This window comes from Ammospiza caudacuta, chromosome 12 (assembly GCF_027887145.1).
Source record: "Ammospiza caudacuta isolate bAmmCau1 chromosome 12, bAmmCau1.pri, whole genome shotgun sequence".
NCBI classification, from domain to species: Eukaryota; Metazoa; Chordata; class Aves; order Passeriformes; family Passerellidae; genus Ammospiza; species Ammospiza caudacuta.
The window spans coordinates 8543015-8567552 of NC_080604.1; the positions used below are offsets into that span (position 1 = coordinate 8543015).

Here is a 24538-nt window from a genome sequence, read left to right on the forward strand (position 1 = left end):
CTTCTTCCCAGAGAAACCCAGCCTGTGGCAGGGCTGCTGCAGAGCTCAGCACTGGCAGGTGGGCTCAGGAGAGCACAATGTCCCCAAGGAGGAGCAGGGATGTTGCACCTGGGGATGCTGTCCTGTCCAGCCTGGATGAGGCTGCATAAAGGCTTGAGAAATGAGCCATGAGGTGGGGAGCCATGACAATGGAAATGGATAAGGGGATCATCTAAAGGGGGTGGGATATCAGCCCTGTGATCATACCAAAGGATATTAGGAAGCAGGCAGAGGCCAGGCAAGAATAGTGCAGCAAAGTGCAAAAGAGGCTGGTGACACAGTGAGTTTGGGATTATCCCCATGGAGAGAAACACTGCAATGAAAAGAAACAACCCAGAGAGACTGGAGAGCAGAGCCCAAAGGCAAAGGTGTGGGAAGAGAGCAAATTAGCAAAGGTTCAACAACATGGCAAAACAACAGAAAGGCTCAACAGGCAGCATAACACTGCCACTGAGAAGGGAGCCCCTGGCTGGCTGTGCCACCAAGCCAACAGATGGAGCAGCAAGGGGAATGTGGAGTTTGCAAGGCAGAGCCCTCCAGTCAAATCCAAAGCAGTCTCACACGGGTGGAGGAGCTCAGTGAGAGCTGAACAGTGGGACACTGTCAGTGTCAGGCTGCTGGCTGTGACAACAGGACCAGTAAGTGGGGCAGGAAAGAGGACTTGTCCCTCTACAAGGTCGTGCAGTGCCACCTCCCTCCTCAGCCTCTGCCAGGAGCTCTCCCTTCCCATGGCCAGCAAAGACAGAGGCAGCAGTGCAGCATTCAGGGCTCATTTCTGTGCAGGACCCTCCCCATGGCACCTGAAACAGGGGATTGATTCATTGCACATAATCCATGCAGCCCATCTACACACACAAATGCACCCAGAGCCCACAAGTTCAGTTCTGACAGAAGAGCAGCTCCAGCACACTCCTGCCACATCAGACCCATGCTTCCCATGAAGCCAACTCCTTCTCAGCCCATCTGAGGAACGTGGTGGGGTGCTGCTCACCACCTTCTCGGGAGCAAGGCGTTACATAAGGGAAGACTCTTGCACTCCTCTTTCCCAGATGGAACAGCACCTCGCGCAATCTTTAACCTCGGGTTCCATATCACCTCCCACCACATACTGACTGCAGGATTTCCTCCAGGTCACTCTCATCCTGCTAGGAATGGAGCATCCCCATGCCTCATGCATCAGAAAGGACAGGGTTATGCAATGACCAGGTTTTTGGGAGACCTTCCCCAGCAGCAGGAGGTGGCAGCTATTCATCAGCACAAATCCTCCTCCCCCTACTCGTCCATAAGGTCTCAATGTGTGTTCATGATATGGCTTGGGCACAGCCTCCCAGGGGGAAGAGGCCCCCACTTTCCTGGGTGAGCATGAGAGCAGTCCCAGGGCTGCAGAGGACATGACAAGGTGTCCGAGCCATGACCTGCAGTCATTAAAATCCAGGCAGAATTGTGCAAAGGCAGAAGGAGGTGGCAGGGTGCTCGTGTCACACCATGGCCCTCAGCACCTGCTGGGAAGCAGAAGATGAGCTGGGGCACTGCAGGGACTGTCTTTGTCATTCTGCCAGGTTCAACTGCTCAGGAATTCAAATGTCACCAACTGGATTTGCTTCATCTCCCACTGCTGCAAGAATGCATCTTGTTAGGAGACCACAAACGAGCCTTGTGGATGCTCTCTGGATCCTCGCCATGCACGGGCACGCTGGCAATCAGGCTCCAGCTGAACCCACAACACTTCCAGTGTTGCCAGGAAGGCAGTGGGGAGGCAGCTGCTGTCCTCACCCCACTTCACCCCACAGGTTCCCTGTCACCCTCGACTCCTTACTGTGACCTCTTGGAATCACTTACAAGGTGATTGTTAAGTCACACCAGCCTGCAGAGTCCCTGTTTCAGGACTGATGCTGTAGGAGCAGTTGAGGAGAGGCTTTTCATGCCACCACCAAGCTTCCTGCTGGAGCAGAGCTGGAGGTTGAGCTGTTCATGCTGCCCAGCAGCTCTTGGCTCCACTGCAGAGATGTCTACTTCATGTTCCAGCCACCTGTGTGCCATAGGAACACAGCCATTGCTTGTGCCTGGCACCCATCCCTGCCAGAGCACCTTCTGCCTGCAACACGTGAAAAACGTGCCTGTTAAACCCCAGCCAGGACTGGAAAAACCATGGGGAGCAAGCAACTGGTCACCCAGCAGATAAAAACCCTCTTCTCCCTTAGGGAAACCAGGCAGCCCCAAGCTGGAGGCACTGGGAAAGCCAACAGTGCTGACAGTGCAGGGTGCAGCCTCAGCATTGCCTGCTCTCTGCACAGAGCCAGTCCAGAGAACTTCCCAGAGGGGCCAATGGACATGTGGCCAGGAGGGCCAGACTCAAGGAGAAGCTCTGGGTTGTTCACAGGGATTGTCTAAACTTCATTTTGGCACAGTGTGCCAGTAAGTCAGTGCAACTGTGCCTAGAACCCTTGCTCCTGTTGTGAGAGGACGTGCTGCTGCCATTGCAGGGAAGCAGAAGGGCACATGGAGCTGGTCCCATCCACATCCTGGCTGTGACACTGGAGCAACACCAACCACATGAGGAGCTTTTCCACAGGCAGCTGGGCTCAGTCCCTTCCCTTCACTATGCTGCCACACCTGAAGAAGGGATAGATGGAGGGTGCAAACACACAGGGGGCTTGTGACCACCGTTGGGGACAGCTCCCTGTTGGGGGGGCTCACCAGCATCCCCCCAGCCAGCCAGGGCACCACCACAGCCTCAGTGCCACAAGGCTCCCCTTGCCTGTGCTGCTGGCACTGGGGCTGCTCTGGGCACTGCCAGCAAGTCAGCTGGCACCTGGGAGAGTGTGGGGAGACCCCCAGGAGACCCACCAGCCCTGTCCTCACACGCCAGACAACACAACTCCCCCACACCTTCTTCCAGCTGGAGGCAGCCATCCTCTCCATCTCCCAGCGATGGAGTCGGACGCTTCAGTCCCAGGGATTTTAAAGGAACAACAAAATTGCGTGGAGCTGAACGGCCCTAAATCAGTTGCTAAAATTAAAAGCTGAAACTGAGCCACCAGCTAGGACTGGGGGGAGCTGTGCTGTGTGCCACATCCTCCTCGCTTCCTCACACGCTCCATGCTCGGTGTGTCATCCCTGCTTATCTTAGAACACGGGTGCTAGGTAGTCCTGAGAGGCTTTGCAATTCATTTGCACAGCACTCAGCCCTCTTTGGTGTTCTCCTCCTTGCTGGGCCATCCTTCTGTCCCAGGCTCAGACTGGGAATGTCCCTGTTTCCATTCCTCTTTGCTCAGACAGCAGCTTGAGGTTAGACATTGCTTCAAGTCATCCACATGAGCTGATGAAAGCAAAGAAACAGAGGCACCCCTTCCCCCTGGGGTGAAGGGTCTCCTGGGCTGCACTACAAGTGGTGTGGACAGCAGCCTGAGGGGGATGTTTCCCCTCAGTTCTTCTCTTGTAATTCCACCTGGAATATTGCCTCCAGCTCTGGGGACCCCTGCATGAGACAGCCATGGACATGCCAGGACAGGTCCAGAGGAGGCGACAGAAACAGTCCAAGGGCTGGAACAACTCTGCCATGGAGACAGGCTGAGAGAGTTGTGGTTGTTCAGCCTGGAGAGGAGAAGCCTTTGAGGAGCCCTGAAGTGTGCTTGTAAGAGATGTAGATTTTTTACCAGGGCCTGTAGTGACAGGGCAAGGGGCAGTGGGTTTAAAGCAAAAGCTAGCAGGTTAGACTGGACATAAAATGCCTTGTGCTGAAGGTTGTTAGGCACTGGAACAGGTTGTCCAGAGAAGCTGTGGATGCCCCATCCCTGGACGTAGTCAGGAGCTCAAGGCCAGGCTGGATGGGGCTTTAAGCAAACTGTGCTAGTGAAAGATGTCCCTGCCCACTGCAGGGGGACTGGACTGGATGACCTTTAAATGTCCCTTCCAAACCCAACCCAGATTCTGGTCCTCTCTGCTGGGCCACAGCCTACCAACAGGAGACAGGGATGAAGCCTGGGTGCTCAGGGCTGTTCAATGAAGGGCAGCCAGAGGCTGGGGCAGAGCCATTGGCCCCAGAGATGGCTGGGCAGAAGCAAACTGCTGGAGGGAGAGGCAGGCAGACATGCTTTACACCAATAATACCTCAAACATCAAGGAAACCCCAACATCTCAGCTTGCAGCTCCAGCAGGGTGCACATGGAGCCAGGCAGGCCAGAGCCAGCTCCAGCACATGGCACAGCAGCACCAGGCTGCCAAGGGCTGGGGAACAGCTGCTGCCTCCCAGACTGGAGAAACTCACACTTCAGGGCTGGTGAGACTGCTCCCACGCACGTGCACTTTACTTTCAAATCCTCTGGGCTGTGAGGTGTTTCAGAAACAGAAGGTGATATTATTGCAATCAGGAAAAGGCCGTTTCCATCAGGCAGCAGGAAGAACGGGTGCCACCACCAGCACTACGGCAGCGGAAAACAAAGTCTCACCAAAGGATAACAAATCCTCCAGGTAGCAGAATGCAGAGCCTGGCAATTAGCACCTCCCACAGCATCAGCATCCTTGCCTGCCCTCAGCACACTTCCCCCTTCCCACCGCAGGCCCCCCATCCTGCCTGCCACCAGGACACCCTGCCCTGCTGATGTGGCAGTGCCATGGCTCCAGGACAGGCAGGAGAGAACCAGCCCCCGAGATCCTCCCTGCAGCAGTGAGAGGGAGTGGGAGTGCATTTGGACCGTGGGAGCTGTGAAACACTGGGCTTGATAGCTTGGGAGAGTTTTTCATTTTCACCTCAGTGAAGGCAGCCCGCCATGCAATTTACACCTTGCCCGCCCGCGCTTCCCAGGCCCAGCCACCCAGCTGCTCCCAGGGCTCCTCCAGGCAGCACCTGCAGAGTGGCAGCTGCCAGGCACGGACAAACTGAGAGCTAAAGGAGTGAGCCCGGGGCAGTTGGTGGGTGCAGGAGATCCCAGCACCCTGGGACAGCTGGCAGGGACCAGGCACAGGCTCCCAGGTCATGCTGGCAGCTACTGCAAGAGTCATGAACACTGTTCTCCTCCCTGGGATGGAGATTCCATTCTATTCTCCAGCAAAAGGAAATAAGCTCCAGCCCTACCTCACTAGAGGCTGGATCTTTCCCTCTTCCAGCACCCAATTGAGCTGCAAGAGAAATCCTGCAGCACAGAAAGAGGCATCCATCATGTTCAGAGATGAGCCAGGTAGCAAGTCCCAGCGAGATAAAACCTCTCAGAAAGTAGCCAGAGGCAGTCAGAGCCCCCAGTGGGGGCAGGACAAGCCTTGGACAAACTGCCAGCCCATTCAGGGCAGACACATTCAGGTACATCAATCTGAGTGCTTCCAGGGATGGATGGTACTGCCCCCAACTATGGGAATGTCACCTGCAGAATAAAGAGCAGATGGTGCAAACAAACACAATTCATGGGGCTTGGGTCCCCCCTGGTGTTACGGTTATTTGTTGGTAATTAGCCCTGAGGCAGAGAGTTGCAGAAGTAAAGGAAACTTTTGCATTAAAAAAAGTTAGTTTTCCGAAAGACTCAGTGCTTTCCACTTTCCCAAGTTCTGCCTTGCTCCAGTACCCACAATGGATAAAATACCAGATGGGGAGATGGTACTCACCAGCTTCCCAGAGCTCCATAATAACATTCTCACACTCTTCCTCCTACCCGACCCCACCACCTCCCATCTTCTCCTCCTCCTTCCCCATCACAGCCACGCACAAGCTCTCTGAAGGGGACTTTGATTTTAACCATCCTGAAGCTCAAACACCAGATTTTCATCACAAGACAAGGAATCTGTGTAAATCCACATAATCTCTCCTCTCCTGAGGAACCAGTGCTGGGTTCCTGTCCCAGGTCCTAGGAACGCCATCACTATGGGAGCACATGGATCAACAGCTGCACACGAAAGGAGGAGGATGAGACTGTGGGAGAGGAGGACCACAGCTGGAGAGGGCTGCCTCTGCTTCAGAGAGAGGATCTCCAGGGACCAACACACTCCTCCCAGCCCTCACAGGATGCTTCTCCAGCTTTAATCACAATGCTGAAGGGGTTGATGCAATGATCTCTGCCACCACGGATGACTGGAGCAATGCTAAATCGCTTTGCCTGCTCTGCTGCCTTGGCAAGTCTGCCAGGAGCAGCAGCTGTGGCAATTTCTCTGTCTCCTGTCAAGACAGGGCCTTTCAGGAAAGGGATCATCATCCAAGATCATCTCCTGTTGTTCTGCTTCAGCCAGGCAGCCCTCTGCAGCCTCCCACCCTGCATGGGACACCACACAGGTAAAAAGAGCCTCTCCAAAACTTCTGTCTTTGTCATGTTCCTCACAGGGAGAGTAAATCCTAATCTAGAGTGATCTGCTTCACCCTGCCATGAGACTCTTGTGGTGACAGATCTTCTTGCATGGATAGCTTGGAGAGCTCCTCATCCAGGTGGACATTCCCAACCCACCTTGATAGCTTGCTCCCCTGGGCCACCATTCACTTGAGTACTTGTCCTTCTGCAACAAGAATGTCCAGAGAGGCTGGAGGTTTGTGGTTCACAGCCTTCTCACACATGTCCTCACCTGCAACAAGTCCTGCCATGAAATCCTGTTGCAGCAAAGCCAAAGCAACAGCCATGGAGCGGGAGCAGCAGTGCCTGGTGCCCACAGCACATGGGGGCTCTCAGTCTCCTGAGACAAGCTCTGAGCTGCCCCTTCCAAACCTCAACCCTTTACTCTTTGGATTGCAGGCATCTCTAGCTGCTCTTCCACAGCCTCAATCACCAGGACAAACTCTGGTGCCACACCAATGGCCCCAGGAGGAAAATGGTCGAGTGGAATAAATACCCTCCCTGTCCCTTCCTACCTCCTTGAACAACCTTGTCTTTCTGCAACGCCCCCAGCTCCCAGGCTTCATGGAATATATTTCACGATGAGCTAAGCTCAGCCTCACACCATCCCTTCACAGCTGAGAAAGCCAAAAAGGGAAGCTGAAGAACTTAACCTTGTTGAACTTGCACAGATAAAGCCACTAGCAGCCCAGGGCAAAGCCACGATGCAACTGCCTGATTCCCAGACAAAATAGTCCTCCCTCCCCACCCACAGGGACTTACTGTCAGGCTTATTGGCCTCATTTGGAAGGCAAGAAGATCCAGAGGAAGAGATCAAGTGGGTTTCAGCCTGGTTTGCTGAGGAGGAATAGGCAAGCTGATCACAACATCCCTAAGCACATCTCAATTACAACACATTGACAAATGTGATGTCAGAAAGCAAGTTTCCAGGACAGAGGGATCTTCAAAGCTATCAGTTACGTGCAGCCAACTATGCAGAAAGATTGTTTGAGCCCTGGATTAGGGAAACCCTGCATTCACAGGCTTGTCTTGGGTGACAGGGATCCCAACCAGGCTCTCTGTAGGGCAGACACCCATGGGCCATCGGTTACCTTTGGCTCACTGCCCCTCCTGCTCCTCCTTCCCTTGCCCCAGCGACAGCTATCTCCACGTTTTAAATGCAAGCCAGGGCTTGGAACAAGTTCCTTCCTGAATGTTTATAAATGAACAAGAGGCATTTCCCTGCAGGCTTTCAGCAAAGCCACCTTCAAACCCCCACATCCAAGAGCTTGCACCTCTCTTCCCCAAAAACCTGGCAAAGGGCAAAGCGAAAGCGACTCCGGCGGGCTCCTGTGCGCTGACAATTCTGTGCTGACAATCCCCGGGTGAGCTGGGCTAATGAAGCCCCCGGAGCCCTCAGCGCTGCAGCCGCGGGCGGTACCGATTGCCCGGGGAAATCCCCAGCGCACCCACAGAGCCGGCGGGCACGGAGCGAACACGGCCGGGCGGGCTGAGGCTGCTGCAATGCGGGACGAGCTGGGGAGCAGGGGGTGTGAGGGAGGCCAACCAGCGGTACCAGGCAGATTCACCAGGGGCAGCTCCAGGTGTCCCCACACACGCCATTTCAGCGGCCACACGTGCTGGCCGCCCTTCTCCATCGGCCCCTCTGCGAGCGGGCATGGCAAGGCAAGGCAAGGCAAGGCAAGGCAAGGCAAGGCAAGGCAAGGCAAGGCGAGGTGAGGCTGCCTTTCCTCTGCAGCTTTCACCTCCTCCTCGGTTCACCAGGGACCCTGTGCAGTCCCGCGGGCTCATTACCTTGGTGTGGAGAGCAGAGCACCCGCTGAGCAGCACAGTGCAGGGAGGCAGCGGCTGCGGGGCCAGCAGGGACACAAGCTGAGCGCCTCCAGCCCGGGCTCCGCTGCCGGCAGCACGGGCAGCAGGGGAGGGAGGGGAGCAGCTGCTGCCAGCGACCTTTGCAGGCTGGCAACTGCTCCTCTGCCAGCAGAGAATCGTGAGTTTGACTGTGCAGATCAATCAGGAGGAGAAATCAAAGCAGTTAGGCAAGGACAGAGCCCAGCCTGACTCTGTCCTTTCACAATGATCCCATATGTTCCCAGATGTGCTCCATGAGCTGGTAATGCTCTGGAGATGCATCAAACCACTCAGCTTTCCAGATCTTTCTATCCTGGGAAGCCAACTGCCCATCTGTACCGCTGTTCTGCCCTCTCAGGTAGCCCAAACCATACACAGCCCTGTGTAACACCACTGATGGCAGCACAGCAGCCAAACCTGCAGCCACCAGAGCTGCCCCACATCCTCATTAGTGCCCTGAGACCTGGAGGACATCCCTCCTCTTCCCAGTGCTGATGCCTCTCCTCACACTCTGGGTACCTGGAGGATGGGGAGGCCTTTGGGGAAGCATATCTACACCTCTGTCCCATTGTGCCCTTCCCCAAGCAGCCACAGCTTGCCATGGGCAGGCAGTGTGCTCTGCCTGGGCAGCTCTGTCCCGGGACACTGGTCCTGTGCCTCAGGGCACAGCAGAAAGCCAGAGCTGAGCCAATGCTATGGGTCCCAAAGTAGCTCCCACCAGGAGAAACAGCTTTGAAGGGCAACTGCTGGGAGATGAAGGCAGTGGCTTCTTGGGGTGGCAGGACCTGGGCAGGACAAGTGAACTTGGCACTAGAGATGCATGTGAGAGAGGAGGAGGAAGATGCAACAACAGAGAGGAGCTGATGGCTGTGTTCCTCCACTGTGAGCCCACAACATCTGGCAGCTCCTGCAGCCACAGCACCACTCTGCTTTGCTCATTCCTGTACTGAGAAGTACCTGAGCAAGTCTTTCTCCACACTGACCTCCTGATAAGCTTTTGCCAACTCACGGGCTGGTTACTGAATCACTGGGAGGACCTTACCCCAAGCTGTGAATCTGCACAGCGTGAAGAGCAGAGCAGCTGGCCCCAGCAGATGATAGATATCTACCTTCCTGCATGTCAAGGACCTGCCAGCAGCTCCAGGCAGAAATAAACCCCTGAGTTAATGACAGCAATTGGCCATCCAGGAGCAGGGAAAAAATGCAGGTGTCCACAGTGGGAATGAGGCCATTGTTTCCCTCCCAGAGCGCTGTTATGTTGCAGCCCTACAGAGTGGGAACAGAGCCTGTCAGCAATGCTGAATGAAGCCAACAGGCAGCTGCAGACAGGGCCACTCTGCGATCAGCCATGGCACATTCTCTTCCTCCCCCAGGGCCAGGACACTCCTTCAGGTTTCATTTGAAAGGCAACAGCCCCCAGTGCTGGGACTGGGGCTCCCAGACCAACCACTCTCCCAGCTGCCTTAGACCTCCACCTCTGACCTTCAAGCAGCCCCTTTGCTGAGTCCATCCCTGTGAAGATAAGGGAAAGAGACACAGTAGCAATTTAAAATGTACTAGGAGATTTTCTGGTTGGTGGTGTGTGGAATGGGGGAACAGAAGCAGAAATTTCCAGGGGTTGTGTGATGCAAATGTGCCCATCCACAAGTTACCACTGTGATAAGCAGCCAGAGCCGGGGACTCAGAGTAGCTACTAACTTGCTGTCTCCACTGTACTGAGCTCTGTCACTCCTCTTCATCCCTGCAGGGTTGTTATAATTCCTCCCATTAGCAGAAGATGCAGGTAAAACCATCTGTCTGTGGAGCAAGCACCCGGTGGTCATTGTACAAGCCGCCAAAAAAAAAAAAAAATTCCAATTACTCCATAGCGACAGCAAGTCCCAGGCATCCTTCTGCTCTGAGCCTTTGAAATGTAAAGCCATGCTGTTTGGTGTCATTTAATTTGGAGCTCAGCCTCAGATCAGCAGAGCCTTGCTGAGCTTTAGGAGGAGGCAGCCATGCAAAACATACATGTGCAAGATTCAGATGTCAGTGGCCTGGAAGACAAGCACACTCCAAGCTTCATCAGTAACTCCATTTCATGGCCCCAGCATCTCTCTTTTGCCATCCCAGTGCAGAGGGAGGCACTGGGAGGAGGCTGATTCTGTCCCTAAAGCTGTATTGAGCCTTTGCTCCAAATCAGTACTAGTTTCTCTCTGGTACCCAGGAGAGCTGACTTCCCATCATCATCTCCCCTCTTAGGAAGGTTTCTTCCTCTCCTTCATACTGGAAGCACATTCTTTTTTGGATTATGCGCCCAGCCGAGCTGACCTGGCAGGGCAGAGGCATTCTACCTAAGAGAGAGCTTGTCTCTGACAAACCCAGCAGAAATGCATCTGCTCAAGCCAGGTGTGAGCCTCTGCCTCCTCACACTCACCACAGCACTGAGGAGCCCAAGAAAGGTGAATGTTGGGTGGGCTGGGGACAAAGAAATGGGGTGGACTAGAGGCACTATCAGGTGCTGATCACTCTTGAGGGTAAACAGGCACCTTCCATCTCTTACCAACACCAGGCACTGCACTGGATCCTGAGAGAAATCAGCTCAACGGTGACAGAGGACAAGCACTGGCTTGTGCTCCCCAGGCAGACTGGCCCCTCTGCCCACTGTGGTCTGACAGCAGGGGAACAAATGCCTTTCCTTGTTCCCATGCACTCAGAGAGGTGCCAGGTGACCCACCCAGCACAAGGGCCATGAAGGTGAAGAGAGCTGCCATGACTTGTTGCTCACTTGGAATGGAGCAGGGGAAGTAGCTCAGGAAGCTTGGACATCCTGCCATGCTGCAGACCTCCATCAGCTGCCTCAGGGCAGTTCTGATCTGGAGTAATTCCTTCCAGCCCCGGGCATGAGTGGTGGAGTTAGAAACTGTCAACATTTCTATTACAGGCTCTGATTTTCCCTGGTGTGGCTGAAGCACAGGCTGAAATCAACTGCCACATGCTGGAAAAGACACAGAAGGAGTTCTAGACTGAGGGCTCACAGGCACTCTCCAAAAGCCTGCAAGGCAATAATTAAGCATAGCTCAACCTTCCTCTTTCAAGGAGCTCACAGACCAGTCTGCAAACTGCTCTGGAGCCCTCAACAGCTGAGGCAGCTGGATACCATGAAGATGAACCCAGTCCTGGCAAATCCAGAGGAGTTCAGAGGGCCAGGATTTGGCAGCCCACTGGGACAATCCAAGTTGTCCTGACAATAAACAGGCAGTGGGAGTTTGCTCCTCAAAGCAGGATGGGATATACTGGCTGTGTGTAGGTCTGCACTGAACCACACCCTGCATCCACTCCCCAAAGGCCCTGAGGCCCTGTGGGTCCAGGCAGAGTGACAGCCAGCAGGCAACAGCACAGAGAGAGAAAAGCACATCCTGAGCCCATGAAGGCCTCCCCAAGATGTGAGCAGCTCCACAGAACTCCACACCTGTCACTGCCATGAGGAGTGGCCACTCTGGACACCTCCAGCCTGCTGCCTCTGCCCAGGGCCACCAGCACACAGCAGCATCAATTCAAACAGCATCCACAGGGCAGCAGCTGCTGCAGGCAGGCAGAGCTGACAGAGCTCTGTGTGTGTGTGTGTATCTCCTGTGTATCTCCCTGTCAAACAAAGAGACCCTGAGGGACTCCCAGTGTGACCCTTTGCTTCAGAGCAAGCAGCTGGGCTCTGCCACCTCACTGGTGCCCCGGCCTCTGGTGCAGCCCCAAAGCTGTGCCTTGCCTATGGCACACAGGCTCTAGGCAGGAGGAGGAGGAAGAACTGATTTTGTTCTTTCATCCCTGTGATCTGATCACCACCCAACCTCGCGACTCATCCATCCATATTTTGACTCACTGCAGAAGAGAAATGTTTTCACTCTCCTGCTCTCTCCAAAGCGGGGCCTTTCCTACCGTTTTATACCTAACTAGAATTGAAAAAGTGCAAGTTAGTCATAGCACAATGGTCCCTTTTCTGGAGGTAAAAATGCCACTGCTTTCAAGTGTATTATCTGCCTGCTCCACAGGTTTCAAAGTGGGAGCTTCACAGCCAGGGAAACTGGGCCAACAGCATTTGTTGGAAAAGAGCAATATTTCTGTGAAGCTGTTTCTCATTTGATTGGGTTCATTTTCCTATTTCTTAAGCCTGGCACAGCTGGCAAGGTCTGGCTCAGAGGGCTATGGGGAAGAACCTGTCCAGACAAAACTCATTAGGACTCAGATAAAATAATTGCAGAGAGGCAAATCAATCTCATCCTTGAATTAATTGACTAGCTGTCCAGAAGGGAAGACCCCAAGGTTCAGGACACTGTGGCTGCTGGAAAGAGCTGGACACGTCTCCAATGCCTGACAAAGAAAACCTTTCAAACCGATTGCATCCTCTGGGATTCTCTATAAATACATCTGGGGAGAGCACACGTACAGATCAAGTCGATAAAGAGATCTGACAGAAAAGCACTGTAGTGTTTTACTCTCCCTCCTTGCCCAAGGCAAACCATCTCAGTTCTTTCTCTTCCTTGGACAGCTGTATGAAATATCCCCGGCTTCTCCCGTGATCATTAATCCTCGCTGCAAAGAAGGGGAAGCAAATCTTTTGTCTGAGAAGATTCATCTCTGTGAGAATCTTGCAAGGTTGAGCAAGTCATTCCAAGGCTGCTCTCCCAACTTTCCAAAGCAGCAGCTTGGGAAGGTGAGGTGGATTCCTACTCCCTCCTGGGACCAAAATGCCTCCAAACAGGACCACTGAGTGACAGCCAACAGGGGTCCAGGCTTTTGGCTGCCAGGCATCAGGGATGCCCACACAGTTTGGCATGCATGGGAGGGCAGGCACTGGAAGTTCACTCTTCTCCCAGGAGCTGCCTTTGGAAATGTTCCTGAAAAAGGAGCTGGGATAGCAATAGGCTCAAAATGCTGGATGTCACAGGAAAGTGCCCACTGTGGCAGCAATCTGGGGCTGAGCTGCCAGCTGGAGAAACCTCCACAGGAATGTGGTGGAGGCCCCATAGCCAGAGGCTTTCAAGGTGCAATTGGGTGCTACATAACCACACACCCTTTCCTATAAAAGGCTGTACCAGACTCTCTTTGCAAGCCCCTTCTAACCTGGTCTGTTCCCATTTTGTGATCAATTAGAACTGGGAGGCCACGGTGGCAGGAGCATGCATCCCACACATGTGCATCCCACACCCTGCTTCCCTAGAATCAGGACTCCCCTGTCACTCCCCTGTCTGCTGCTAGAACAGACTCTTGCACAGAGTCAGTAAAAAGTTGAGGAAAACCTGGGAGATTTCACACATGTCACAAGCTGCAGAGGCAGGGAAGGAGCCTTTTTAACTACTAAAACTCAAAACTGGTCAGCAAACCTCTCCTGCTCAAAGCAGCAATGCTGTCAGGGCTGCAGTTTGCACCTGCTCCCGTGCAGGAGCCGAATAGCAGAGCTGAAACAGAAGCTGCACAGTTTGCTTGCAGGAGGAAAGGTGTGTGCAGGCACAGGCAGCAGGAATGGCACCAGCACAGACTGGGAAACCAGCACACACTGACTGGTGCACACCGACGTGCTTGGCACAGGCAGCACTGAACATGAAGCGTGGTCAGTGTTAATTCACAGCCTGCCCACAAGGACCAGGGAGAAGGTGACAGCAGATGAGTAGTGGCCTGGGGCTGCCACATTCCTCTGGGGAAGGGACAGTGGGGCTGCCTGCTGCGGGTGGCAGGAGCTGTGACGGAGAGCCCCGGGCCCCATATGTTCCATTAGCTGCACAGGAGGAGCGCAGTCCCTGCAGACACAGGTTAAACAGACCTGCTCCAAAGCACTGCACAACCCTGCCCACCAAACCCCCTCCACCTGGCTCAGCCCCCAGCCTGGTCTCGTGGGCATCCTGCCCTCCCCTGCCCGCTCCACGCTGAGGGCCCTGCCCGCTCCACGCTCGCGGGACTGAAACATCTTTGGGTGGTTTTGTTTTGTCGCAAAAAATATTTAATAACTAAAAGCTGCTGTGAACGTGAGAACTGATGTGATGTGACATCCAGCTGGGGGGTGCCAACCAGCAGTGAGCAGGCTGTGCTGCAGAGAGCCCACTGAAAACCAGCTGTCAGTGCAGGTCAGCGAGAGATGAATGCGCCCGCACAGGCACAGACACCCCGAGGTCCCTCTGCACTCCCTGCCACTGCACGTCACCTTTGGGACAGGCTGGAGCATCACAGTGCCCACCCTTCTCCTGCTCCTCCTGCCCAGACTGAGATCCAGAGCTTCACTACTCCTGGCAGAGAGCACACACCAGCCAAGGGTGCTTTCTAGCACTGCACAAGCCACTCTGGTCCTTGTCCTCAACATCAGCCAAGAAGGGTCCACGAACAGTGCACAAGCCACATGTGACATGACCTACAGCCCAGCTTGGGACCATGCAAGGGCTCCCAAAACACTTTCCCTGGAGCCTCTATCCTTACTCCAAATATATAACAGCCCACAGCCAAGCAGCCTGTCACACTGTCAGCTCTGGTCTCGTCCCTGACATCAACAGAAGATGGACACATCAAATCCTCTATGACTCTCTAGGATTTTTCCCCTGTTATTATTTGATGTGTGAGGATCATTTCCCAGCAGTGTCAGGTAACCTCCTGTTTCCTGGGGAACCCTGAAGACCTACACTCATGAGCACATGGGCTTAAACTGAGGGTCATCCCACCCAGCCAGGCAGCTGTGCCACGACCCCTAACCCCAGCACCCTCTTCAAGCTAATCAATTCCCACAGTCACACTGGGGCATGGGAAAAAGACAGGAGAAAGATCCAGGGCTCCATTTCCCAGAAATTCACTGGCATATTCTGCAGGGTAAGCCATTGATGCAAAGAGGAAGAAGAACATCAACTGCATGAGTCTTGCCAGACCCACATGATGAGACACTGAGGGCAGCAAAGCCCCAGGTTATAGGTGATAAGTTTGGATAAAGGTATCCTGCTCCTCCTTCTCTCTAGAGATGTGGATATGTGGCTTTGAGTGGCCCTGGCTCAGCAAGGGCTCCACCTTGGGCAGCAGTCTTCAGCCTCTGGTCCCCAGGGCTTGCAGGAGAGCCAAGGAGCTCACAAGGACAAATGAAGCTGTGGTCCAAGAACACAGGACTGAGCATCTGTTAGTAATTCCTGGACCTCTGGAGGAAAATTCAGGCAGCAGTTGATTGGCTGAAGCTGCCACTGCGATCAGCTCTCACGCACGTGCAGACTGAAGCCTGAGCTGCTCACACACGACAAGCTGGCATTTAAAAATGCTTCATGCACAGAGCCCGGAATAAATAAACTAAATCATCCAGGAGAAAGAATTTAAGTGGAAAAACATCCCAATAATTGAGTCCTTTTTGTAAATGTTTTATCAGCTCCCAACCCCCAATCCCAGCCTCCCAACACTGCCAAGCAAAAGGATGGCCTTTAAAGCACAGACCACCTGGGATGGGAACACAGCTCCACAGACCTTCATTTAAAACTGCTGGGAGAAAAGGATTTTCAACAGATCTGAGCAAAGGCAGCAAGCTCAGCAGCGTGGTCAGGGGAGCCAGAGGGGAAAGATGAGGTGCAGCCTCACAAGGGTGCTGAGGCTCAGCTGCCATAAAGGATCATTTAAGCTCCCACTCCCCCCAGACAGAGGTATCCATGTTCTGGAGCTGTTTGGGGCACTAGGTAGGGGAGAAGTGTCTGAAGGATGGCACAGACCCTGGATAGGTCAGCCAGGGGAAACCTCAGCAGCACCAGTGAGAAGGGAGGAGTGTTCACTGAATATTTCTGCACTGAAATTAGGACAGAGTCAGACGACATGGGCAGAGGATGTGGGTGAAATGTTTGTTCTTCCATGACAAGATAAAACACATGGCTCGCAGGCCCAGATAACACACATTTCAACATGCTGAACTCCCTGCTGACAAGCTGTCCACATGTCAAAGGGTCATCTCTGGCCAGCTGGAGATGCTAAAAAGTCCCAGGAGAGACAGCAGCCTGTACCTGCCAACATTCAATGGGTAAATAACTGACTTGAACAAGCACAGACTGCCCAGGCAAAGCCAGCCAAGACAAAATACACGGATGGCTGCAACTGGGCCAGATCACCAGGAAGCAAAGGAGATCAGCATAATTAATGCCAACCAATACTTGTTTACAGCTGTCAGATCCTGTTGGCAAACAGGATTTGTTTTAGTGGGGAGGGAGGGCTTGACTGATAAACAAACCAGCATTTGCGCCATTCAATCCAGCTCAGAGGAGATGCAGGGCTTGGCATCATTTCCCATCTTTAACTGAGGAACCACAACTCCATCAAAGGGCAGAGGCACGTGTCTGAGGTTGCTATTAGCTGGCTCAGATCAAACCCAGGACTGGGGGTCTGTGGCAGGGGACAAGGTCTCCACCACAGATTCATGTGCTACAGCAATATGACCATTGCTGAAATAAAAGCATCTGCCTGAGCTACTGACAAGTCACAGAACTTTTTAAGCTCAAAATAGGTCCAAAAAAGAAACTGGAAATTAAGGTCAGAAAATATGGAAAACATTGGAAAATGTGGGCACTTGAAAAGGTTTTTGTATTTAGCTTAGCAAAGAGAAAGGTAAGAGCTGACCACATCCTAAACTGCCATAGCTGACAAGGGGACAAAAGCTTCCTCCAAGCTGATGGTCCAAGGAATAACACATTTCCCTGGCTGTAAACAGGAACAAGCCACATCTTTCCAGCACCTTGTGGAGCTCCTTTCATGGGGAGCTGAGGTGTGGAGGAACACGACAGCCTCTGTCAGGCAGGAGCCAACCTGACAGTTCCCAAAGATCTCCTGGCATCACAGAGTCCATGCCAGCCATTCTTGCCTGAGATCTGCTTTGTAAAGGAGTGATTCACAAGCCCATGGAAGTGGGAAACTTGTGATTACAGAGACCAGGGGAAGGAAAAAAGCTGGGAGTTTAGCTGAACTTGGAAGATACCTTTAAAAGACCATCCAAAGAGATAAAACCCCAGTTTTCCAAGTTAGGCAGTCAGAGTTTGAGGTCAGTCAGCTGGTGCTCTGGAGGGTGCAAAGCAGTCAGAATGATACTGGCATCCACTTCCACATCTGCCTTGGCTGAAGATCACAAAACTGACCCCAAAAAAATCACAAAAAGAGACCATGTTGAGGCAGGCACTTCTAGGGCTGTAGTGAAAGACACCTGCCAGCTCTGCCTGGGATGCAATTAGCCACCTCTCTATGCCAGAGGAGACCAACAGCCAGGAGGGCCCAGCAGGTGCCAGAATGGATGCAGAGAGATGCAGGGACACACAGCCCACCACAGAGAGCTCATTATAGCTAAAGCAGAAGAAACACTCCTTGAAATGGCAGGAGGTTGCAGGGGAATAAGCTGCTCCCAGAGCTGTCAGAAAGGGTCCCCACCAGAGAAGAGCTTTCTCCTTTGCTCCCAGGAGCTGGGAGTACCTGGTTTGACAGGCAGCTGTGGTGTGGGCCAGGAGTGCACATCCCAGGAAAGCAGGGCATACCTGCCTGGAGGCAGAGAGAAGCAACATCAGAGGTTATTAGGGAGGAAATGCTTTTAAGGGACACTAAATAACCCCAGCCTATGCCTTAAATAACCCATGTTCACAGTAATGAGCCAGCAGCCCCTCCTGGGTTCCTCAGAAGGCAATTCTAGCCAGTAACTCACTGCCAGCCTGCCATTGAGGGGAAGGATGTCCTCTTACCTGCAAAGGATGGCTGCAACCATTTCCCCACAGCTCCCAAAAGCCAGGCCTGCACATAAAGTCTGACAGAAATGCTAGCTCCTGTGCTCACAAGAGTCAGGGGGGCAGAGATGCAGGCTGCAAGCACAGCCTGCACATGAGACCTCCTGCTCCATGCCAGCTCATCTCCCTTCCCACCCTTAATGAAAGGAGACTGTCACCCTACTGCTCTTTTTAAATTCCTGTTATAAATTTGTTTCTAACTTTTCCTGTCCCTCCAAAGCCATGGCAGACTGGGAAACACAAAGTTCAGACTGCCAAAAGCCAGCACCACTGCACCCTGACTGCTTGGGAAACATGAGCCACAAACACTCCCGGTAACTTCTGCACAGCAGCAGCAAGCCCAGAGGGAGCCAGAGGTCTCATCCAGCAGCCTTTGGGACTGCATGTCCCCAAGTTAACCCCACAGATGCCATGGGAAGGCTGCTGGAGTGCCATCTGTGGTAAGGCTTCTTTCAACTCCGGCCCAGAGTTCCCCCCCAGCTCTCACTGCCCTGTTCCCTAAGCTGGACCCCAAACCCTCAGTTCCTTTGCCCAACATAACCCCCTCCAGTCTCCTTCTCCTCCCATTCCTCTTCTCTATTTTCAGCATCTCCAAAGCTTTCTCCACCCTCCCTCCCCACCTTGCAACTTTTTTCCTGCCTCCTTCAGCTCCCTCTCCATCCCCAGCTCTCCCACACCTTCTTTCTAGGACTAAGCAGCCATGTCATCCTCCCTCCACTTCAGCTAATTCTCTCTCTCCATGGGAGCCAGCATTTCATCCCTGCCACCGAGTCCCCTTTCATGCCTCATGGCTTTTGCCTTCCAACCTCCTGAGATGGGAGAGCTGTGAGGGACCTGCTCTTGGCAGGCCTGACCCCCAGCTCTCATGAACAGCACCTTTCTCAAAGCAGGCACACAGGAAATAAATAAATAAATAAATAAATAAATAAATAAATAAAGCAAATCTGTCTCGCTGCTCTCTCGGGTTGCTTAAGGGAGTTGGGCTCTGGGGGTGGGATGAAGGATGCTATTTGGAGAAGCTGTCTCCATGGCAACCCCCATTCCCACCACTGAGCGGGCACAGGTCACCTGTTTCCATGAAAGTTTCCCCCTTCCCTCCCCATCCCTCCATCCCAGGAAGTGCCAGCACAGCCCCAGGGGTGCAGACAGTCCAGGCTGAGGGAGAAGTGGCAGGGATGCTGCTGGCAGGGCTGCAAACAGTCTCCTGAGTGCCCTGTGCCACACTGGGGAAAGGCAGGGCATCCCCAGGGTGCAGTGTGCAGGGAGCAGCAGCACCCACTGCCCTCTGCCCCTCCTGGCATAGCAAACCCACCCTCCTCCTGCCTGTGTCCCCACGGTCAGTGCCAGATGGGCAGGGGCCTGATCCTCAGTCCTGATCCCATTGTGCTGCAGGACATTCAGACAGACACAGGCACCCTGACCCCCGTGCTGCTGGGACTGGGCCAAGATCAGAATGTGTCCCCTCCCTCTGCAAGTGCCTGTGGGTGTCTGTTTCCCTATGATTTCAGTTATTGTAAATGGAAATGGACCACTCCCATGACACACTGCCAGGTGCTCCCAGAGCAGCCTGTGGTTCCCTTTTGAACTCTCACAGCTCCATCTCCCCCGTGACAGATGTGCTGCTGGGCCCTTCCCCAGCTCAGGCAGCCTCAGCCCGGTGTCTCCGAGCGCTCCCGCCCGCTCAGCCCCCTCCGTGCACGCCCGCCACAGGGCTGGCAGCTCTGCCTGGTGCCCCCACAGAGAAACGGGCACAGCTCCAGCAGGAGACACACAGCATGAGAACAGGGGATGGGCTCTGCTTTCCACAATGGGGGGAACAGCAGTGTCACCTGCTGCCAGCACTAATGCACGTTCCCCCAGGAGCAGCGGGCAGCTCCCTGCGGCTGGGGTGGACAAGAGGGTCGGCAGAGAGTCCCCAGCTGAAGTTCCAGGATTGGCACCCAGGCAGCCATGCTGCAGCACAGCGCAGGCTGGAGGGATTCACACGGTTCCCCCACAAGGCTGGGAGTTTCGCCAGGAAAAGCAAGTTTATAAATAGTGTGTTTCAACACGAACAAACCAAAGCGTCAGAACTCGACAGTCAGATAAGCCAAGGGCTGACATGGCCCCTCCACAGCATCCTCCCCCACTGGGAAGGACAGTCCCTTCCCTCCAGCATTCAGCTAGCCAGGACCTTCCATGCTCTCTGGAAAGCCTGCATCTGGAGGTGTCTGTGGCAGATGTGCTGCTTGGGAACACCCCTGCCCCAGCTGCGCTGGCAGCCAGAGCAAGGCAGCAGAGCTGGCTTCAAAAGGACCACAAGCAGCAGGGATGGCCACTCAGGGCAAGGGCAAACACAGCCCACAGCAGCCAGCTGCCCAGCCAGGGCCAAGGCCCACAGATTTCAATGTACTGCTTGAAAGAAAGTTTTCATAAGCCCACAGGCCAGAAAGTTTCTAACTTTTCCTCCTGTTCCTGAAGAAGACAAGCTGCCCCACTGGTGAGGCTGGCACTCACAACAGAAGCTCCATAGCATGAAGCATTACACCGAAGGGCACGTAACTGCCAGATCCTAACAACAAGAAAGAAACTCAAGGGGAAAATCAGCTTTTATCTCTGTGTTAAGGAGAAAAACAGCAAGTTATTAGACAAGAACTTGTTTCTCATAAACACGAAACAGCAGAAAAGACACCCCTGTGCCTACCAAGCGAATGGAAGGACATCCCTGCTGGGGAACTACCTGCCAGATTGCAAAAGGAGGAGATCTTGATGGTAGTGCCCAAGGGAAAATATCAAGACATGGCACGTCAGAGCAGCCCCATCAGCTGTCAGGAAGAGAAGCCTCTGACAGCCCACTGAACACCGGCAACGCTCCTCACGCCACATTCGCTTACCTTGATGTAAGTGTCAAGGGCTGGGTGGACACGGTTGACTGCCAGATGGATGGACAACGGTGTAGTGAAGGGGAAGGTGGCCATGACCACGTGGCTGGGAGCAGGGAAGCTGAAGATCTTGAAGCCATACTTCTGGAACCGTTTGATCTGCTCCTCCGACGGCTTCGCGTCCCCCTCGCTCAGGATGCGGCCAATGGCGAAGCGGCACTTCTCTGGAGACACCTGATGGAAGGGGACAGACAGACAGACAGTGTCAGAAGACAGAGGCTCGGAACTGACCAAAACTTCAGCTTGTTGAGGTTGGAGGCAGGATATGACCATAAACCAAGTAAAAGCAATGTGCCCTGCAATCAGGCACACCAAAGCAGGTGCCCAGTCCTAACCCAGGCTGATCCAGGCCTAAATAATCTACATCCCTCCCAGCCTAAATGCACAGCCCAGTGGGGAAGGTGCTGCTTCTCTCCTTGGAGTGTAGATGGACTTGCAGCAGAGAAGAGCTAAACCCCACCAAGCTGCTCACTCAAACCTGTCCCAGGTGACAGTCCCTGCAGGAAGTGTCTCTCCTGATCTCACATCAGACACCTTTCTGTCAACAACTTGTCACAGCCATCCCCTTCTGCAGGACACCCCTGCAGCTCAGGGAGGGGGCTTAAAGATGTGATCACAGCTTGCCAAGTTTGTCTCCATCCCACTCTTGAGAAAGTCCCCTGCAGCCATGTGCACATGCCACCAACCACCATGGGCCACAGGCACTAAGCTGGAGAGAAATCCAGAGGCTCCCAGATCCTTCCAAGGCAGGCACACCCAGTATGGCAGTTTTGGGGTGGGGAAACTGAGGCAGGTAAAACCTGCATGCAGTCACCCAGCTGTTTGTAGTAACACAAAGAGAAATATATTCACTTCTATCCTGAACCCCAACAACATAGGAAACCTAGAGCATGATTACAGATTTGAGGATGCCTCCCATTAAGACAGGGGGTGCAGCCCAGCAATGGGGGTGCTCAAAGCCCTGCCACCAGCACAGTGATGGCCCACAGGACTCCAGCAGTCTCCACACCAAAGCTGACCCATGCACAACTTTCATTTCTAGTTTTCAACAGAATCCCACCACTTGAGTTCAAGCCTACCCACAGCCCTGGGCAGGAATGTGGGAGGGGGCTGGACAACCCAGCCACTTTCCCTGATATAACCTAGGGCCACAGAGGTGTGACAAAACTCCCACAGGGACGATGTGAAGCAGACAGAGGATGCACCAAGGCCAGTGTTTTACAGGTTCTCATCCCCATGCAACACCACAAGGGGATCTGTGCTCCCTGATCCCATCCCTAACTCTGCTGTACTAAAGCCCACCAAAGCTTCCTCCTGCAGTGCAACCACCCTCTCTGCACTCCCTGCCCTGCCTTTCCCCTAAACACCTTCTGATGTCGCAGGGCAGGAGCATTCCAGAGGGAACACGAGCAGATGTGAGTGCAGGGAGGAGAGCAGCCTGCGGAGCAGCATCCACCAGGCTGGGGACAGTCTCACGGCTCGCTCTTGCCCTCCCGTGCTGCAAGAGGGAGCTGCATCAGGGCTGTGCCCAGCATCCATCACTGCTCCGGGCAGGGAAGCAGAAGCAGATCCACCCCAAAGACAGCAAGAGGCAGCCATAAATGGCATCCCTGGGAAAAGAGCCAGATGAAACTAGGAGATATGGAAATCTAGATTAAATTCCTTTAAACATTCAATCTCCATTTATGTCCTGAGCAAAAACAGCTCAATCCCACCCCTGGAGCAACCGTCAGAGGGACCAGAGCTGCTGGAGTGGGCAGCAATGCTAGGCCAGGCATGTTTGCTTCCTCCCTCCTCCTTCTACCTTTCCTTTTCACAGCATGTAGCTCCACAAACATCTTTCCAAGGGTAGCAACAAGGCAGATTTGCCTTCTTGGAATGGAACAGAAAGGAAAAGGGAAAGGAAAAGGAAAAAAGGAAAAAAAAGGAAAAGGAAAAAAGGAAAAGGAAAAAAAGGAAAAGGGAAAAAAGGAAAAGGAAAAAAGGAAAAGGAAAAAAGGAAAAGGAAAAAAGGAAAAGGAAAAAAGGAAAAGGAAAAAAAGGAAAAGGAAAAAAGGAAAAGGGAAAAAGGAAAAGGAAAAAAAGGAAAAGGAAAAAAAGGAAAAGGAAAAAAGGAAAAGGAAAAAAAGGAAAAGGAAAAAAAAGGAAAAGGAAAAAAAGGAAAAGGAAAAAAAGGAAAAGGAAAAAAGGAAAAGGAAAAGGCTCCATTTAAAACCAGCCTTTCCCTAACAGATTTGTCTTTTCCAGTAGGCAGGTGCTGATCAAAGCCTCTGGTCCCCCAAGCATCCTGACAGAGGAGTTCTGGAAATTATTGCTTAACCTATCCATCAGCTTTGCCAGTTGGAACAAAACCTATTTCTGCATTCACAGAGCATTTTGGTCTTATCCATCCAACACTTGGGCACGGGCTTGTGGCTGAGCACATGGACTGCAGGAAAAGTCCCTGGCATGTGCCCACAGCTGTATGTGAGCAGGAGCTTGGCTGGAGTTGAGCACAAACCCACCCACCACATCCACTCCTTGCTGAGGAGTTATTTTTGTTCCTGACAGAGGTGGGAAAAGGAGGGACAAGTCCTCTGGGCTGCTAAATATTAAATAAAAAGGAAAAAGAAAAAAAAAAAAGAAGATTAAATTAATATTAATCTCGTCCATTAACACATAAACATGGCTGGCAGGGTTCTGGCAGCACTCGGGGAGCATCCTTGTGTGAATGCTGGGAGAGGCAGGAGTCAGCAGGGAGCCCCAGGGACGCTGGTGGCAGTGGCTGCCCTGAGGACAGGCATGACCCTGAGGCAGCCCACATGCTCCAGGCCATGGGGCTCCCCCCAGCCCCACTCCCAGCCAAGAGCAGCATACTGCTGCTGCTCTCCAGCTCAGCATTCCCACCCTTTCTCCTAGCCAGAGCTTCCTGTGACCACGAATCAACCAGCACAGTAATTGCCACTTGCTGGCCACCAGCCCCTTCCTTCCCAGTGCTGGGGGCATCAAATCCCCCATGAGCCATGGCTGGGGTGGATGTCTGGCCAGAGACCCCCAGGGCTCCACCCCCGACACCACAGGACTCAGGACTCAGCCAGCACCTTCTGCTGCCTGATGACAAAGGTCTATTTTTAGAGACAAGTCAACATCTGTGGCAAGTGGCCAGCTCTGGGCGGGCCAGCTCTGCCAGAGGGTGCTTCACCGAGGTCAGCAGAGCACTGAGAATGAGGAGGAAGAGGAGGAAATAATCTCTTCCTCCCAGGGGAAAGGCAGCCTGGGTGAGCAATCCCACCCTGTGGAACCTCCAGGAATGAGGAGCCAGCAGTGCACAGCATCTCCCAGGCCATCATGGCTCAGTGGATAGGAGCACACAGGGAGCCCCATGGGACACTGGGGTGTCTGCACCTGAGCAGCACATCAGGTACGAGCACTGCAGTCTCCACCCAAGAGACCAAGCCACAGCTGGCCCTTTCTTCACCTGCCCAGAGGCAAGAGAACCACCTGCCCAAACACATTCTCACTCCCAGCACCCCGCCTGGCCTGACCTGCTTGTGGGTGAGATGTGGATCTCTGTGGGGAGACAAAGATCAGCACGTGGAAGGTCCCACCAGCACCCCAGCTGCTCCAGCACTGTGCTCACCACTGTGCTCATGGATGGCAGGCAAGGCTCCTGTCACTATGCAGAGCTGCAGGCACTGCA

At 53.5% G+C, this 24538-nt stretch overlaps 1 protein-coding gene across 2 annotated transcripts in view; it reads right to left on the reverse strand.

Annotated features, from left to right (window-relative positions):
• Positions 1-24538, reverse strand: part of TEX264 (testis expressed 264, ER-phagy receptor) — a 39252-nt gene that overhangs the window by 10130 nt on the left and 4584 nt on the right. For both annotated transcript variants that reach the window (XM_058813035.1, XM_058813036.1), the window contains exon 4: positions 20812-21033. In XM_058813035.1, coding sequence (XP_058669018.1) covers positions 20812-21033 — 222 coding nt within the window. The remainder of the gene's footprint in view (positions 1-20811; positions 21034-24538) is intronic.